This window comes from Euleptes europaea, chromosome 15, assembly GCF_029931775.1.
Source record: "Euleptes europaea isolate rEulEur1 chromosome 15, rEulEur1.hap1, whole genome shotgun sequence".
NCBI classification, from domain to species: domain Eukaryota; kingdom Metazoa; phylum Chordata; class Lepidosauria; order Squamata; family Sphaerodactylidae; genus Euleptes; species Euleptes europaea.
Genome location: NC_079326.1, coordinates 50,469,495 through 50,487,823, shown reverse-complemented (window position 1 = coordinate 50,487,823; position 18,329 = coordinate 50,469,495). Strand labels below are relative to the sequence as shown.

At 44.1% G+C, this 18,329-nt stretch overlaps 1 protein-coding gene across 1 annotated transcript; it reads left to right on the top strand.

Annotated features, from left to right (window-relative positions):
* The first annotated feature begins 184 nt into the window (after positions 1–184).
* CARF (calcium responsive transcription factor) lies at positions 185–17,501 on the top strand. Its single transcript, XM_056861452.1, has 14 exons — positions 185–295; positions 842–1,054; positions 2,586–2,706; positions 4,422–4,551; positions 7,207–7,291; positions 7,724–7,913; positions 9,038–9,158; positions 9,920–10,063; positions 11,508–11,735; positions 12,460–12,622; positions 14,074–14,149; positions 15,477–15,595; positions 16,011–16,365; positions 17,389–17,501. The coding sequence occupies exons 1-14, from the start codon at positions 185–187 to the stop codon at positions 17,499–17,501; spliced, it is 2,169 nt and encodes a 722-aa protein (XP_056717430.1).
* Positions 17,502–18,329: the final 828 nt, after the last annotated feature.

Here is an 18,329-nt window from a genome sequence, read left to right as displayed (position 1 = left end):
TAAAGTTTATTAAGTTAATAAACAGTGTACCTACCTATATAGTTTAAGTTTAAGAAATTTGGCTCTCAAAAGAAATCTCAATCGTTGTACTGTTGATATTTGGCTCTTTTGACTAATGAGTTTTCCGACCCCTGGTTTAAGGTTTCACGTACTGAAGAATGTTTCTTTTCCAGCCTGCACTGCAATGGAAGAAAATGGAGTTGACCATGATGATAATATGGAAAGAGCCAGTGACTACCTGGTAGTCAACTCTAATAATACAGAAGAATTGGAAAGTGGCGGCCAGGTATTCCAGGTAAGAGCACAGTTATGACCTATTTGCAGTGACTTTTACATTTCTTTTCAAGCATGCAGGTGCAAGACCTGCTTTCAAATATTTTTTAATATCTTTTAATATCTCTTTTAAAAATATCTAATATTTTTTAAAATCATCCTATGCCTGTGATCAGGCATAATTTGTGTTTCATTTACCATGGAGTCACCATAGCTGAAATGCACATACAGGGGATAATAAGTAGAGTTTCTAGGCAGCCTTGATGCCTGGTGGCATTTTGGGTAGAAATCATCCACTAGCATTCAGCAGCTATAAAAGTGGAAATACAAACTGAAATTGTCTGTGAGTAAGCAGGATCTTAATATAGTACAGTTGCTTCATGCAAGACTTCTTTCTTTGGCATGAGAGACTAATAGAAATTTTGGTTTCCTACTCTAGCTGGTAGAAACAGGTTCAGTTTGAGACTTCCTATCCTAAAAGAATAAGAAAGTATAGGCATTATTTTGTCTCAAAAATGATTGAACTAAATGCCTGGAAAAAATGTAAAATATACTTTCTCTTCGTCAGCATCTAACGTGTATGGAAAGCAAGAACACATCATTTGGACCAAATGCGTCTCATGGAGTCCTGCGAGCCATAGACAATGCTTCTCCACCACCGAATGCACAAATACGGCCATGCCAGCCGCCCCCTTTTCCTGGGGAAGATTTTCAACTTGTAGACCAAAACTGCCATTCCCTTTATGAAGTACAATCCTTAGAGGGGTCCAGTACTCATATGGTGAGCACATCTTGAAATACCCAGCTGTTAGATGAGTTTTGCGCCCTAGAGTGGAAGGGTTAACCTGGGGAATGGTGATGGCATTTCTGCTTTGGAAAAGGCCTTCCTGTGCATGTCAGAGTTTTAAGACTGAAGTTCACACGTGTCAAAACTATAGCATCAGGCTTTCACTAGTTTAACTGGTAAATTAATCAACTAAAGTTTCAGTTGATTAATTAGCAGGGACCCGTTTTAAGTGCTGGAGACAAATACTGATGGATGGAGATGGATGTAAAATGCACAGTTGTTTGTGTTTTAGAGAGACTGTTGTGAGTGCGATAGGGGATGGACAAAATTTTAAAAGCGATGGCTTTTCTTTCTAACAACTAATAGGATTTCTTGCTTATTAAATTCTTAACCGTTCCTTCCACATATCAAAAACCAGAAGGGTAGCTATGGTGGTATATTGCGCTGAAAAAAACCCTAGGATTTTGTGGCAGCTTCAAGGGAAAGTTTTATTCCACACATGTAAAGGAAGTAGGAAGGAATAAAAATGTGTTAGCCTTAATGTATCATAAAACACTAGTATATCAAGAAGGAATTTATATTGAGGGTTTAGTAATAATGCAGTTTTCTTTTTAAAAAAATCAATTGATTAAATGGCAAATGATAAATCAACTGAAATCATTCCCAAAATAGCAGATTAATATACCTACCGGCCTCATAGTCTGCTATGAAGTGTGTTTAGGATTTTGTTTGGCTACTTTAAGGGAAACGTGTCACATACACAGAAACTCTTAAGCACGTTTTCCTAGAAGTAAGCCCCACTGAATAGACCAGAATAGTATTCTGATTAGACCTGCTTAGGATTGTTCTCTTAATAGCCTTCAAATAGTTAGGAGAGCAGTGCGAGCATTTTCCATCAACAAATGCATCTTACAAAGCTCTTGTTTCTCTTTTGTATTCAGGCCCAGAGCTCAGCAGTTTCTGATTATTTTATAAAATATAAATGAACCTGTAATTTCAAACTGGTTTGCAGCCCTTCTTTCAGCTGAAATGAAGCTTTGCTCTGACTTTTTCTTTGCCTCTCTGTCCATCCCATTTTCCTCTGATTAATTTTCATTGATGTTTCAATTAAGGTATGCAGCCCTAAACAGGTCTTCTCATTGGGGCTTATTCCCAGGGCGGTTTTTTTAGGATTGCTAATAATCTGGACTACTTCCTCCAGCTCGTTGGTAGTTTGTGTACAGCAGCCGTATCTTTTATATCAGTGTTCCAAACAATGTTGCGGTTTATTCTCTATAATTTCACTATGTTAAATGTTTTACAATGACTTAATTACTTGAAATAATGTCACACATTATATTATGTGATATAGCATATGCATTAAATTCTGTTCCAAGCAGAATAGTCTCTGATTTCCAACAGTTAGTACATAAAGGCTAATGAACGTAAATAGTTTCATGTTCCAAAGAGATTATTGTGATCGGTGTACCAAACACTAAGGCAAATCCTAGTTATTCATCATTCCCATTCTTTGTTTGCTTCTAAGATGATTGTTGCCAGCCGTTCTGAGAATGGGCAAGTGCTCCATGTTGTTCCTTCTACTCAGCCAGGAATTGCACAAGTGATTATTCCCCAAGGTCAGCTTTTGGATCTCAGTAGCTCTGAAGGTATGGGAATTGTGCTTGGGAGTTCTCAAACCCTGTTTTCTCAATGCATTATGTAGTTCAAACTTCAACATCAAATTTAATTCAAAATCAGACGAGTATATTACTAATTAAACACAGTGGATTGGACCCTAAGATGAGATTTTATTATGTATGTTCCTTTATTCCATTATACTTTCCTTTATATTAAAGCATTTATGTCCCACTTTTCTTCTTGGAAAGGTGCAGGAGCCCCGTGGCGCAGAGTGTTCAGCTGCAGTACTGCAGTCAGAAGCTCTGCTCACGACCCGAGTTCCATCCCGACGGAAGTCGGTTTCAGGTAGCCAGCTCAAGGCTGACTCAGCCTTCCATCCTTCCGAGGTCGGTGAAATGAGTACCCAGCTTGCTGGGGATAAAGGGAAGATGACTGGGGAAGGCACTGGCAAACCATCCCACAAACAAAGTCTGCCTTGGAAACGTCGGGATGTGATGTCACCCCATGGGTCAGGAATGACCCTGTGCTTGCACAGGGGACCTTTACCTTTTTTCCTCTTGGACAATGCATTAGGTAAAGAGTCAATGGAAGTGAAAATGGGTTACAGATTAAACTTATCATCTTGAATCTGGTCCGTAACAAAATTTTTGTTAGTAGACCTGTTCCGAATGTCAATCTTGTATTGTATATTATAATTGTTCCCAAACCCCTTTTCCTTTCCCACTTTGTATATTAAAAATCTAATAAAATATATTAAAAAAATTGTTAGCTGCCTTGGTGGCCCTATGAGGTGACGTTTTGGGGTGACATTCCCCGTCCACTCTCAGAATTCCAAAGGTGCACAAAATGTTTGGGACTCCAATCTACTGCTACAGTTAAATGTTTCTTCCCTCTTTCATGTATGGACATCATCATCATCATCATTAACCTTTATTGGCATGCCAGAGAACAAAATTGAATGTATGGTGATTGATTGTCTGGCTGTATCTACAGAATGTCAGCACCAAAATAGGAACTCTAGGAGATCCCTTTCCCAGTATGCACTGAAACATATGCCCCCATTACAGGTCCTTTTGTTTTGTTTACTGAGCTTACGGTCTACCTTTCTCTCTGAGACTCAAAGCAGAATACACAAACTCAAGAAAACCTTAACCCTCTCTACAGATACTCCTGCACATGTAAAGTGTGGTATGGCCCATCTCTTTGTGCTTCCGTGTGCCTTCCTTCTTATAACTTACTTGGTGAAGGTTGGCCTTAGGGAGGGATTGCTTACCTTTCTCTTTCTGGGGACATGGCTCTGTGCTTCTGGCTGCACAGATGTCATTTCTGCAAGGCGGGAAGGCTGAGTGGTGCATTGTACTTGGCATAAACTGGAATGGGGTCTTGTTCTTTTCCTCTTGTGACTTGGAATTTCTGCCTCTCCATTGTAACTCATCATGGAAACAGCTGTAGAATTGTGCACCAGTCTTGCAAAGCCCCTATTGAAAGAGCTTGTGGTGATGAGTTGATTAGAACCAGGCGTGTTTCCCTGCCCACAGTCCCAGAGCTCTGTCCTCTGAGTTGATTAGAACAGAACTCATCTGCAACTAAGAACTGGTCTGTATTCCTGAAGGTCTGGCCAGTTGTATCCATGCTTCAGATCCAGAAAGCAGTCTGCCATTGTTCTGAAATATGATTTGTTACAAGTGTTACTGAGTTGTTGTATGCTTATTAAAGAGGAAAATTTGTTTCATCTTTCCCAAAGATGTTTCACAGGAGAGAAACTGTGATGGGAATTTGCAAACTGTGGCAGTGGCTGCTATAGCAGACAATACAAGCAGTTATGTCTTTCATCCTGAAGCATCTCTCACAGTATCGAAAAAGGCAACCACCAGGTAGGTAATTATTGTTAGGTGTGGGGAAATGGTCCTGCTGACCATCAAGCCCTGTCCCAGTTCACCCTCCAAGGGATCTGAGTGCACACCGGCTGTCCTAAGTCTTCTCTAAGCACCCAGTCACTCTTCGGATCCTGCTGGACCCCAGAGGGTTGGTACCCTGGTCAGTGGGGGAGTGTTGCGAACAGGCAGGGACCAGGCTGAGGTTCTTGGCCTCTGACTCCACTCCCAGCAATGGAGGGTACTGGGGGGGAGCAGAGCCTGTCGCAGTTTACTCTTCGCAGTAGTGTGGGTGGACTGAGTGCGTAACCAAGGCAGCCCTCTAAACAAGGAACAGGTTCACTCACCAGTACGAGTTCCTTTGTGTCAAGGTCTAGGTTCTGTCCTCCCAGGTTCTGCAGGGATGCCGGAAGGGCAGGAGCTGGTAGCTGGCACCTAAGCAAGCCAATACTGTGCGCAGAGATCTCAGCACGAGCAACAGAGCTTGTAGTAATTAGCTAAGTTGTTCCCACACTGACTGACTTGCCAGCCCAAGATTTATGGCTGTTCCTCCTCACTCCCTTCCTGGGCCAGCTGTTCTGCATCACTCGCTGGTGTCGGCTGCTGCAAACACTTACGACCAATGGCCTGCAATCTCGTGCTGCGACTCCTCGCCTGCAAACTGAGCCGAACCTTTGATCTTTGCCGGCTAACTGGGCTGGGTGGGTCCGGAGGTGATAACCTTCTCTGTTCCTCTGCTCCTTCCCAATATGCACCACCTTCTTCTGCATCTGTTGTCCTTGCTGGTTCAGACCTGTGGTCCAGTTGCCTGGTGCATCACCCTGCTCTGTCGCTCCTTCTTCCTCTTCTTCCGAGGAGAGTTCAGGCTGACTCACGACAGGGAGGGGTCTCTGGCTGTCCAGTCCACCCAGACTCTGAATCTGGTCAGTTTCCAGCCCAGTCTAGTCAGTTTCATGCTTCAGCTAGAACTCCTATCTCTGGCTGCCTCTGGACTAGGAGGCACACTTGTGTATTCCTGGGGAATAGCAATATACTGAACTATCACCATCTTTTCCCCTGGCTCCCTTTCAGGATTACATGTTTGAGCGGTGGAAGTATATGTGGTAGGGAGAATGACTACTCACATTTATAACAAATAATTTTTTAAGAAGAAAATGTCCACACACATACTCGGGAGCGACAGAGCAAGAAATAAAAGAAAAGGTGTAAATATGCAGTCCTCTGAACCTGTCTCTGGCATGCCCTAGCTGATCATAATCTAAGGCAGGCTATTTCGCTTAGTTGCTGCAGTGGTTTTAGAAGTTTCCCATTACCTTGGAATCCCAGTCCGGGCTGCCTGCCCTTTTCTCCACGTAGTAATGGCTGCCGTGCAAAATGGAGTCTTGTGAGAGTCCCCTCCTGCAGGTTGCTCCGAGATGGAATTTGCCAAAATGCCCCTCTTCCCCTCATGTCCAGAGAATATATCTCTCCCCCACACCGCAGGTGGGTCAGATCTTTCTGAGGTGCCCAGGAAGAGACACTCTAGCCTCAGGTCTCTGTTGCCTTCTACCTGGCAAATATCCGCCGAACTGTGATATGGTCATTTTATTGTCTTTAGCTGGGAGAACTATTTGCATTCATAAAATTTTGATGGCTGGTATTTGGCAGGATGATTCTTGGGATAGCCAGTGCTCTGAAAGCAGCTAGCTCTTCTCCCCTGACCCCACTTGGCTCCTGCTGATTGGAAAAACCAATATCGAAGAAGAAGAGTTGGTTTTTATTTGCCGACTTCCTCTACCACTTAAGGAGGAATCAAACCGGCTTACAATCACCTTCCCTTCCCCACAACAGACACCCTGTGAGGTAGGTGGGGCTGAGAGAGTGTGACTAGGCCAATGTCACCCAGCTGGCTTCATGTGTAGGAATGGGGAAACAAATCCAGTTCACCAGATTAGCTTCCGCCGCTCAAATGAAAGAATGGGGAATCAAACCTGGTTCTCCAAATCAGAGTCCACCTCTCCAAACCACTGCTCTTAACTACTACACCACTAGGAGTTTGCAAGCCTAGCCTAGGGGTTTGCAAGACTTTGTTATAGGGGCATGAGCCCCAAGTGAAGGACGTTTCTCCACATTAGGTTTTAATTTGTGGTTTTTATGAAGCAGTCACAGCATGTTTTCTCAAAATTGACTTACTTTGATTCACAATCTACCCCCCTGCCTGTTTGAGACCATTAAACTATTGCCCACGTAAACAGGACTTAAACAATCATTACATTATCACTATAACTTTCTTTTTTCACATTAAAATACGTATTTTTAATTTTTATTATTCAAACTTCATAAATAAAACCCAATAAGCAGTTTTTTTAAAAAAAGCTATGCACTATAACCTCTTGCATATTATCCATCCTTCTTGCATTCTCTTCCACTTTCCTCAGTCTCATTCCCCACCCCATTTTAGTAATTTGATCAGAATAGACAGGGTAGTCTTTTGAAATGACAGCGTCTTTCACTTTGGTAGCCTGCTTCTTTACAAATCAGTATGTCCTACAAATATCTGTCCTGAGCATTGTAATATTATAAATCAGCAATATTGTCCGTATTTGCGTGATATGTGTTCAGACTGGCTATCCGTGTTTCGTTCGGTTGTCTATCCGTTTTTGTATTATTTTTCAGGGTATCGGAAGACCCTTTCTCTGTTTCCCCTCAGCCATTGCCCCCAAATACACCTGTGTGGGCTCGCCGTCTCAGGAGCTGTGAGGTAAGCATGGGAGCTATTAAAAAAGAAAGCTGGGTAAAATGGTGCATTCTCCTCAGTAGCACTTTCTCATTAGACCCCTGTAAAGTGGTGAAAGATTGTCCATGAAATATTACACATTCTGAAGAAACTCTCATCCATGTTCATCATTGAGTTTAAAGGGCTCTCAAAAGGCTCCAGATGTTCCAGAAAATATGTTCCATTTGTACTGTTGCTCATTTCACACTTGCAGACTTTATTTGAAACCTGGGGGATTGAAAAGATGTTTTCAGGATTCTGAAAGGGATGGAAAATTTCATCAAGTGTTGAGGTTTTGTGCATGCAGCCTTCTGAACTACAATGAATGTCCTCACCTCTGTTACAACACTGACCTTTTGATCCAAAAGCATTTTATTTTGGTGAATAATTCTGCTATTTCACCTCCTTTCCATGCAGAAAATTGGGGACTCATATCGTGGCTATTGTTCAAGTGAGACGGAATTGGACAGTGTTCTAATCCTGCACAAACAGCAAACACAGAGCTTGTGGGGAACACGGCAGTCTCCAAGCCCAGCAAAGCCTGCCACAAGATTGATGTGGAAATCACAGTATGTCCCATATGATGGGATTCCGTTTGTCAATGCTGGTAAGTATCTTCTAAACCAGGGGTGTCGAACCATTTGTTAAAAGGGCTGGATATGACATAAATGGCCCTTGGTTGGGCTGGGCCATGCCTTGCCAGCCCAGATTGAGAGTGGGTGGGGGCTGGCTGCCTCAGCTTGTGAGCCTGCAGAGGCTTGCTAGCCTAGATTGGGACTGAGGGAGGTGGCTGCCTCAGCTGGCTCGTGGGCAGGTTAAGAGCTCTCAAGGGGCCGGATCCAGCCCATGGACCGGATGTTTGACACCCCTGTTCTGAACTGATTAGATTTGCTTAAGAGACACTGCCTCGGTTTTCTTGTGGTGTAGGTATTTTGAAAGGTCAGAAACGGACAAGGTAAGCCTTGTGGTCTTCAGATGTTTGTTTACATAAATTGTATGTCCTTGATAGACACCTGAATTTTCCAGTGTTTTGTCCTGTGTTGCTGAAGTTTCCTGCTCTTATTGCAGAGAGGAGCTTGAATATATAGTGGCAATATTTGTATTGAAATTTTTGCTTTCAATGCAATCACTCCCTTCAAAAATGGGTTTTGCTCAGATTGATTGCGTTGGTTTCCTGTTCTACAGAAATTAGCTTTTAATAATTCTCTACATATTTGTTGTAGACAGAGAACGAGTCCTGTGTAAACCTGTGCAGTCAGATATTTTGGTAGCTTCTGTGGAGTGGCTTGCAAGTGCAGGTAACTGTGGCAAAAAAATCCAGATTTGCAGTCTTTTAAAATCTAGTTGCGAGTTATCTAGGAGTTTTGTAGCACCTTGGGAACCAAACTTCAGCCAGAAGTCGAATCTATTTTTTAAAAAAACAAACAACTTGCGATACATCAGCTTTCTTTTCGAGCAGTTCCGATAGCCATGTTAGGAAAGGAATTTATGTTTCTAAAGTTCAGTGGTCCTAAAAATGTAAATATTTCAAAGCTTGTTTCCCAATGAGCATATGTTCATATGGAACAAGCTTCGAAATATTTAAATTTTTAGGACCACCAATCTTTAGAAACACGAATCAGACAAACTCATATCTTCTTAAAATGTGTGCTCTATAATAACTGATTTCTGTTGACAAATACGTTTCTCTGACCTTCAAACCATTGAGTATTAAGCATTTCCCCCCATCAGGGAGCAGAGCCATAGTGATGGAGTGTCAATATGGACCTCGGAGAAAGGGCTTTCAGCCCAGAAAAAGTAGTGAGCCGGAGAACATTTCCTGCCAGCTTTACAAAGCCACCTGTCCTGCAAGGTAAGTGAAGGCTGACTGAAAAGGGATAAGGTTTCGACTTAATCTGAGGAATGACCTCAATTTATTAAAAATATCAAATGGTTGTGTACTGGAGTCCATGCCACTTGCACCGTATAAACTGGCACTTATACCAGCCCTTCTGGATGGTGGCAGCAGCAGGGTCCTCAGATGCCGGCATCCTCCTGGCGGAAGTCCCCGCACCGGCATCCCGGGGGGCCTTCCCAGGGCATTCTGGGGGGCGGAGCTGCCATTAGGGAGCTTCCTAACCCCTTTCAGCCCGGGAACGTCCCCTAAAGCCATGGCAGTGCTGTGCCACCTTTTTGTTGGTGTAGCATCACTGTTCTCTATGGGGCTCCCCCTCCCATTTTCCATCTTAAAAAAAAAAACATAGCCCTTTTTTCCTCCTGGAGCAGCTGCGAAACCTCATTGGAGGAGGCGGCACTGCTACTCTGTCCCCAGCCGCAGCAGCTCTCAGGAATGGGCTGAAACATTGAAATCCTAAGCAGAGTTGCCCCCATCGATATCAATGCACTTAAGTAGGATGTAATTCTTAGGACTGCACTGTAAACACCTTTTGATCCTTCTGGTTGCTCACTTATTAATTCACCTGCACATTGTAAGTGCTGTTCTCTCTCTTGCACTACTTAAAATAGTTATTTCTCATTAGAAAGGAATGCTTTAATAGACTGAGACACTTTTTTCTTTGTTTCTATGTTTCTGTCATTCTTTTCCTTCCTTTCTTCTTCCTTGGCCTCTGGAAGGATCTACATTAAGAAGGTGCGGAAGTTTCCTGAATACAGGGTTCCCACGGATCCCCAAATCGATAAGAAAATCATACGAATGGAGCAGGAAAAAGCTTTCAACATGCTGAAGAAAAACCTGATTGAGGTTGGGGGGGTGCTCAGGTAATGTCTCTGCTGCTTCTTCTTGAATAATAATGATGATGATAATAATAATAACTTATTATTAAAACATTTTTATGCTGCCTTTCCACCTGATCAGGTAAAAAGCCCATCCTTGACTGCATCTGGTTGTATTCCTGTGACAGCTTCATGGTCAGATTTTACCCCTGTACACTAAAGTTAAAAAGGGAGGCTTGTAATTTTAAGGACGCTTATCCTTATCCCCAGCAGCCCTAATAGTCCAGATAATGGAATAAATAAATGAAATAAATAAATAAATAAGCCTGATCTTATCGTGATCATTACTTGGATGGGAGACCACCGGGGAAGACTGGAATTGCTGTGCAGAGGAAGCAAATGGCAAACCACCTCTATTAAGAACATACGAAAGCCCTTCTGGATCAGACCAAGGTCCATCAAGTCCAGCAGTCTGTTCACACAGTGGCCAACCAGTTGCCTCTAGGAAGCCCACAAACAAGACAACTCCAGCAGCATTATCCTGCCTGTGTTTCACAGCACCTCATATAATAGGCGTGCTCCTCTGATCCTGGAGGGAATAGGAACATCTCTTATTCATTTCTTGCCGTGAACACCCCATGAGGTGGAACTTCATCGGATCGCCATAAGTCGGCTGCAACTTGGTGGCACACTTTGCCTTATTTATCCTTATCAGCCAGCATGGTGTAGTGGTTAAGAGCGGTGGTTTAGAGCTGTGGATTCTGATCTGGAAAACCGGGTTTGATTCCCCACTCCTCCACATGAGTGGAGGAGGCTAATCTGGTGAACTGGATTTGTTTCCCCACTCCTACACACGAAGCCAGCTGGGTGACCTTGGGCAAGTTACAGGTCTGTTAGAGCTTTCTCAGCCCCACCTACCTCACAGGGTGTCTGTTGTGGGGAGGGGAAGAGAAGGTGATTGTAAGATGGTTTGAGTCTCCCTTAAGTGGTAGAGAAAGTCGGCATATAAAAACCTACTCTTCTTCTTCTTATCATCTGCCCTCTATATCTGTGCGGGTATTTGGCAAGGCATCTCCTCAGTGATGAATCAAAAATTGTTTTCTACATGGCTAACATGGAGACTTTGTATACAGTTCAAACACTGGCTGCATGTGTGTGTTTTCCCCCGGGGTGGGAGGTCAGAAAACCCTTAAGGATTTGATAGGACTATCTGTTATAATCACTAGCCACCCTGCCAATCTCTGTGGGACGTGTACACGTTTTGAAGTTACAAAAATGGGAGCTGCAGGCATGCATGTCAACTCTTGAGTTATCAGAAACTAATTAAGTAAGTTCTTGGCAAAGTATTTTGAGAGTTTGCTGCTGGCATGGAGTCAGCTAACAAATAACCAGCAACGTCTGTGTTGCCATGCTTATTGCATGAAGAGGAATCATTGACTCCTTTTTGCTGTCTTGCTTAGAAACGGTACCTGCCAGTTTTTCTTACCAGGTGGTATGTGCAGTTACCCAGCCAGCAGGCTCACCAGTATCATGACATGGAGGAGCTGTGCCTCCCGCTGTCGCCTTTCTCCGTGCCATCTCCCGAGGAAGACGATGACACAGCCAGAGATGAGAACTGCGTATTACCATCACGACTTCACCCACAAGTCGCAGATAAGATCCGGGAACTCGTGTCTCAAGGGATACAGCAAGTCTATGCAGTGAGGAAGCAGTTACGGTAAGGCTTTGTAGGCTCCATCCTCTTGGTTTGGTTTCAAGCTGGAGGGTTGTGATACTGACGTTTCAGGAAGAAGGAGGAAATCCCTCCTCCAACTCTTGACCACTAGAATTTCTGCCTTTGGTATTTTTCTAATTCTGGTAGAATTTCTCTCTTATGCATTAAAGTATATCTGCAGTGTCACAAGTCAAAGTCTAATGCAGTTTGCAGTTTTTCCCTCTTTGTTGTAGTAGTTGTACAGCCAGCATCTTTTTCAGGGTTTGCTGTAGACTAGTATTGCTTGACGTTCTATTTGAGACTCTTCTCTGCCTTGTTCCTGTTTATGCCCATATTACAATCAGTTTTGGGAACCTTATTTCTACTGAAACAATCCAACAAAATTGCCCGAATGCAAAGAGCAGGTTAGCATGGCTGAATGTTGCTGGATGGAGTGAGCCAGTGTGGTGTAGTGGTTAGGAGCGGTGGACTCTAAACTGGAGAACAAGTTTGATTTCTCCACTCCTTCACATGAGCGGCGGACTCAAGTCTGGAGAACCAGGTTTGATTCCCCAGTCCTCCACATGAGCAGCAGAAGCTAATCTGGTGAATCAGGTTGGTTTCCCCACTCTTCCACATGAAGCCTGCTGGGTGACCTTGGGCCGCTTGTTGGGAAGGGATTGGAAAGAAAAGTCTCATTATATATATGTAGTAATGGTCTTCTCTCTTTCACTGTAATATTGAACAGAAAGTTTGTGGAACAGGAATTGTTTAAACCTGATGAAGTGCCCGAACGGCATAATTTGTCATTCTTCCCCACCGTAAATGATATCAAGAACCACATTCACGAAGTGCAAAAGACCCTAAAGAATGGGAAGGTGGCCTACGACTCGGAAACCGTTCCAGCCATGGTAATATTGGCCTCTTCCCTTCCGTGTCACTTTCCCCTTGAACTCGATTCTGTGGTCATTCTTTGAGGCTTCACTGCTCATTCTTCATTCACCATCTGTTTGCTTCAGATGGCACATCTAGTAAAGAAAACCTCTGCTGGTGTTTTACCTCAGTAAGGCTTAACTGTAAACATTTAAAACAGTCTCTGGACTTCCATGCTTTTATCACACTGTTGTGTGTGTGTTAAGTGCCATCAAGTCGCTTCCGACTCATGGCGACCCTATGAATCAATGTCCTCCAAAATGTCCTATCTTTGACAGCCTTGCTCAGATCTTGCAAATTGAGGGCTGTGGCTTCCTTTATTGAGTCAATCCATCTCTTGTTGGGATTGACTTAATAAAGGAGTCACACTGTTAGAGAGTTGCTAATACTCACAGAGCAATCCTGAAGTGGGGGCGAAAGCTGTTAGGAGCCGGCGTGACCCCCACGCTGGCATAGATGCCATTTACACCGTCTAAAGTGGCATCTACACCAGCACAGGGCCACTTATGATGGCAGCAGGGAGCGGCACTGCAGTGCTTTGCCTGGGCGCCGACACAGCTGCCGCGAGAGCATAGCTCCATTGCAGGGGCTCTCGTGTCGCCAAAGGGGGGTGTTCCCTAAGCCCTCTCGCCCCGGGGACACCCCCTTTTGCTGGCACGGACTTGCACCAGCCAAAAGGATGGCATAGCCCCATGAAACGCTGTGGAGGAGTTTCACTGGGTTTTTAAAAAGATTACATTTTTTTCCTTGTATTTTTGGGCCGGTAGGCCGCTTAGGAGATGGCACAGCTGCACCGTCCCCGGGCCCTATCCAACTACTCCCCTCCCACTCAGGACTGTGTTGCAAGACGCTATTGGTAGAAGGCAGAATTGTTCATAGATCAGGAGGTCATAAACTGAGTATTACCTTTCTGCATTGAAGTGTGCAATGATTTCTGAAGTGCATTCCTTCTGCATGTTGGTGGTATCTTTCTGACTACCTAATAAGAGTGAGTTCTGTATGGTGTGTAAACCAGGGGTCTCCAACCTTTTTGAGCCTGCGGGCACATTTGGAATTTTGACATGGCATGGTGGACATAGCAACAAAATGATGGCCACAGCTTAACTTCAGTAACACAGTGTAGATCCTCGTCCTGTAGTGGCAGCTGCTCCCAAAGCAACATTTTAATGCAATCTGCTTCAAGTTTCATAATAAAAGAAACGTGGGATATATTATTTTTTAAATGGAGGCCATTTGACTCAGCATCAGATTGTTGAAGTGCTTTTGACCAGAATAGCAGGGTCAACGATTGTTAAAAAACAATCTGAGGTCAGGAAAACTAAAAATGAATAAGTAAACTTTAGTGATATTTCACTGCGTTTTTGGATGCCTGGTAGCGTTTCAGGGTGCTGGGTCCAATTTCTGAGGTCTGCCGTTGTTCATTTTTCAGCTGCAATGGACCACAGACGGCGGGAACATTCTCACTGAAACAGTGACAGTGACATTTGCGTCACCACCGGCTGAGGGTAAGAGCAGTTCAAATACAAGTAAGATTGCTTTAGCTGAGTTCATCAGTCACTTTTGACCCTAGATGGAATTACTCCTGCTTTACCTCAATAGGCTGATTTTGGTGGAGGTTTCAGGGTAGACTCTGGTCTGTTCCTTTGCCAAACACATATGGTTAAAGCCTAAGGATCTGTTTCACCAACTGTGGAAACTACTAGCAGAATGGAGTCACAGGATCCAACCCATACTATGCTTGCTTTGGAATGATTCCTTCCTTCCTTCCTCCCCCCCTCCCCCCCTCCCCCCAGCTATTCCCCAGCACTGGATTTATTGAGGGATGAACTGAGTCTGCCACCAGGTGCGGAGGAAACACCCTTCACTCAATATTTCCTTTGGCAGTTACCCAGGTTTTTTGTTACTGTTGTCATCAGGTTGTACTTTGGGTTTTTGCTAACGATTGCTCTCTTCTCTGCTGGCGTTGAAATTCTGTGTGGCTGCTGCATTTCATGTGGTTGTTAGCATCTTCAAGACTAACAACATATCTGGTAGGGTATTGAGCTTTCGTGAGCCACAGCTCACTTCTTCAGATACTGAGGTGTGACTCACGAAAGCTCATCCCCTACTGGAAATTTTGTTAGTCTTTAAGGTGCTACTGGACTCTTGCTCTTTTCTACTGCTATGGCTACCCAACGTGATTTAACACAAAAATAGATGCCCCAGAATTTAAGATGGCTCCACTTTCCTTTCTCTGTCCATTCCACTGGCACCAGCCAGAAGGTGCAATTGCACAGATCAGAGCCCCCCAGCCTGTTTGCTGGGTGAATTTGAGTTGCTCTCCAAGCAGCTGAACAACGGCCCCTCCTTTCTCTGCCTTTTAAGCCTTCTGGCACTATGTGAAAGTGTGTGGGGGGGAGAACAGTACCCACTAGCTGGCATGCTGCCTGGCTGGAGAGGTGGGAGGTATGGCCCAGCCAATTATTTGAGTCATAATTGCAGCTTCCCCACACTCATAGGGTTGCCAGTTCCCTCGTGCCACCGTTGGGATGTTTTTGGGGTGGAGCCTATGGAGGGCGGGGTTTGGGGAAAGGAGGGACTTCAATGCCATAGAGTCCAATTGCCAAAGTGGCCATTTTCTCCAGGTGAACCGATCTCTATCAGCTGGAGAGCAGTTGTAATAGCAGGAGATCTCCAGCTAGTACCTGGAGGTTGGCAACCCTACCCGTTCAGCCACAGCCTTATACCCAAATGGATGACTACACCCCCCATGTACAGAATGGAAAACGATGACAAATATCTATCTTTGTGTCTAGATTGAAAATATTGCTTTGTTTTTGGTTGTGTTTGTAGGAAGTTCACTAGAGAAAACCATTATCAAGGTGGAATCTAATCAGACAAGGGAGCTCTTAGGTCCAGAGATGACTCAACTCCTTTCTTCACTCCAACCCAGAGTGTTTGCCCAGCTCAAGGTACCGTCACCCATTTCTTTCACAAGCTATCCAAAACTGCTAAAATGGCAACGTTGTCCTATGTAATAGCAAACTTGGCTTTGTAAATTAAAACAGAAAAGAAACAGTCGCTCAAAATCTGGCCAGATGATTACTGAAAAGCCTCAGAATTAACAGAAAATGTATGTTGTTGGTGGGGGGTGGGGAGAGATCAGACTTCTCAAGCTCTGAGAGTTTAGTGTTTTTTTGTGGGGGTGGGGTTCTTAAATTCACCCTGATGGGCGAACAGCAACAGTCTGGAATTTTCTGTTAGCCAGTTAAGTAGTCAGAATCTGCCCAACTTGAATACAAAAACTGATCTTGGCATACTGGCACACTGGTACAGCATGTGGATGGATGCATAGGTAGACTGAAAAATATCGCTTTGGTTTTTCAGGGGTTGCAGTTGCAGCCAGCGCTTACTTCCGCTGAAGGAACGGCAACCCTCTTAACGGTGGATAGCTGCCCTCCGCCCGGCTCTTCAAACATTCTGGACCCCACTGGGAGGCTAATAACCAGCAAGTCTATAATTGGTCATGGTCATACTGTTCAAGACAGTTCCGGTCAAAGACCGAACAATATTACTGTACCGCTGCTTGGAGAGCAACCTGTACCAGATCGAAGGGGCTGTCTTGTAACTGCCGGAAGTACAGAAGATGCTAAGGCCACAGAGCAAGAAGTCCGTCAGATCCTTTTAGGAGATGCCTGCACCATTCCTACACATACTGTAGACCGCCATCCAGATCTTAGTAGTAAGTACACATCTCTAGAGTCTCCCAAGACTTCTCAGAACTGGATGTTCTATGTTGATAAGAGTCACTGCAATCTGATGTTCTGAATGGATGTGAAATGCTCACGTTTTCTGGTGGATAGAAATAGCTACAGTGTGTAGTGTGGTTATCCCTTGCTCTTGCTTTGATCACCTTGGGTTCTGTGGACAGGAGCAAAGAACTTCTCAATGATCTATGCAAATGTATCCCGCATTTTTACTGAAAAGTATGCTGGAGTTGGTTAGTGTGTTTTAAAAGTGCTCGGCAGCCAGCCAGCTCTGTATTCACTGGACGTCGGAGCCTCACAATGTCCCATTATCAGCCTAAGAAATGAATGGTCGCCCTCCATTTTGTCCCTCAATACAATATGCCATATTTTATGAGCGTATTCATCAATACCTGGCAGGCTTGGCTATTTCCAAGCTTAACCAAGGAGAAATCATTTTTGAGGTTTCACTTGTCTAGGGTTTTCTGTTTTTTTTTTTTTTTTTTTTTTTTAAGAATAGTGCCAGTATAAGATTGTGTGCATGCTATGCAGAAAGGAGGAAACCATGACTTGCTATTCTCTTGCCTTTTTATTATCATATATACAAGGTCTTGTGTTCTCCAACAGGTGGTTAAAGTTGTGTGCAGTAACTGATGCTAGGATGATAGTTCTTAAGAACAACAGTTAGAGCAGTTCCTCAGTGGAAGAGGCTTCCTCGGGAAGTGGTGAGCTCTCCTTCCCTGGAGGTTTTTAAGCAGAGGCTAGATAGCCATCTGTCAGCAATGCTGATTCTATGGCCTTAGGCAGATCATGAGAGGGAGAGCATCTTGGCCATCTTCTGGGCATGGTGTAGGGGGTCACTGGGTGTGTGTGTGGGGGGGGAGGTAGTTGTGAATTTCCTGCATTGTGCAGGGGGTTGGACTAGATGACCCAGGTGGTCCCTTCCAACTCTGTGATTCTATGATTCTGTGATAGGCAACAGGATTGAATGCTATTTTGTCATCTTGTTGTTTTCAAAGAAAACCCGGAGAGTACTGTCAGCATGAGCCACGTTGGTCACGAAACCAAAGAACGAGCAGTATCTTCAGAGGTCGAAGAATTCAGAGACTTCCGAGCTTCATCCGTCACTTGAGACAAGGAAGGTGGTGAAGAACTTGCCCTGAAGAAAGGGTGGCGCAGTATTTGATGTAGTCACCCTCCACTGTTCTGTGGCAGACGGCCGTTTTGATTCCGTTCACTGCCAATACCAAATCGAGCAATTCTTACATGGCGCTGCCACTCTTCCTCCGTGCTACTGTGGTTTAAGTGATATCCAAATAGCTTACTGTCGTCGGTGTTTACACACGTCTTCCAAAATCAGATCCCTGATTTTTTCCCCATCAGCTCCACGTATTGGCTGTCCTCGCTGACTTTTCTGAAGCTGTTGTCTTATTTTGGAAACATTAAACTGAATGAAGTTTGCCCTGACTGTAGTAGCAATGGATTTCAGAGAAAAAACTGGCAACTGAAGATAAGGCTTTCAGTTTTCAGAGGAAGACAAAAGGGAAATATCATAATCCTACCAAAATCAAGAGTTGCCAGCGAAATTGTTAGCGTGGTCAACAAGTAGCAATATACATGGTGCTGTGGAGAAGAAATCTCGTGACATCTGCATATAACCTTCAGGCTCGTTAATGGCCGTTTGTTTCTCATTCTGTGCCCTTTGTTTTGAAGGCAAAATGACTAATGGATCACAATGGCGAAGTGTCTCCCTTATGTCTGATGGGAATTGGTGGATGACTTTTCAGCAGCGATCCTTTTTATTTTATGCACTTTACCCTTCACGTGTAGTGAAGCATATAAGATGAAAAGCTGACTGCCGAGTTGTGTGCATTCGTATTACGATGCTGCAGAACAGAACTTGAACATCTGTAACGCCTCTGACAATGCAAGAAATATATACAGTGGTCCTATCCAGAGG

What these genes read in the sequence shown, in the direction of transcription:
- CARF (XM_056861452.1), top strand. Translation starts at nt 185, where the DNA reads ATGGAAGAAAATGGAGTTGACCATGATGATAATATGGAAAGAGCCAGT. An exon ending in TCGAAAAAGGCAACCACCAG is followed by an intron (nt 4,552 to 7,206) that starts GTAGGTAATTAT and finishes ATTATTTTTCAG; the next exon opens with GGTATCGGAAGACCCTTTCT. An exon ending in TGCGTCACCACCGGCTGAGG is followed by an intron (nt 14,150 to 15,476) that starts GTAAGAGCAGTT and finishes TTGTGTTTGTAG; the next exon opens with GAAGTTCACTAGAGAAAACC.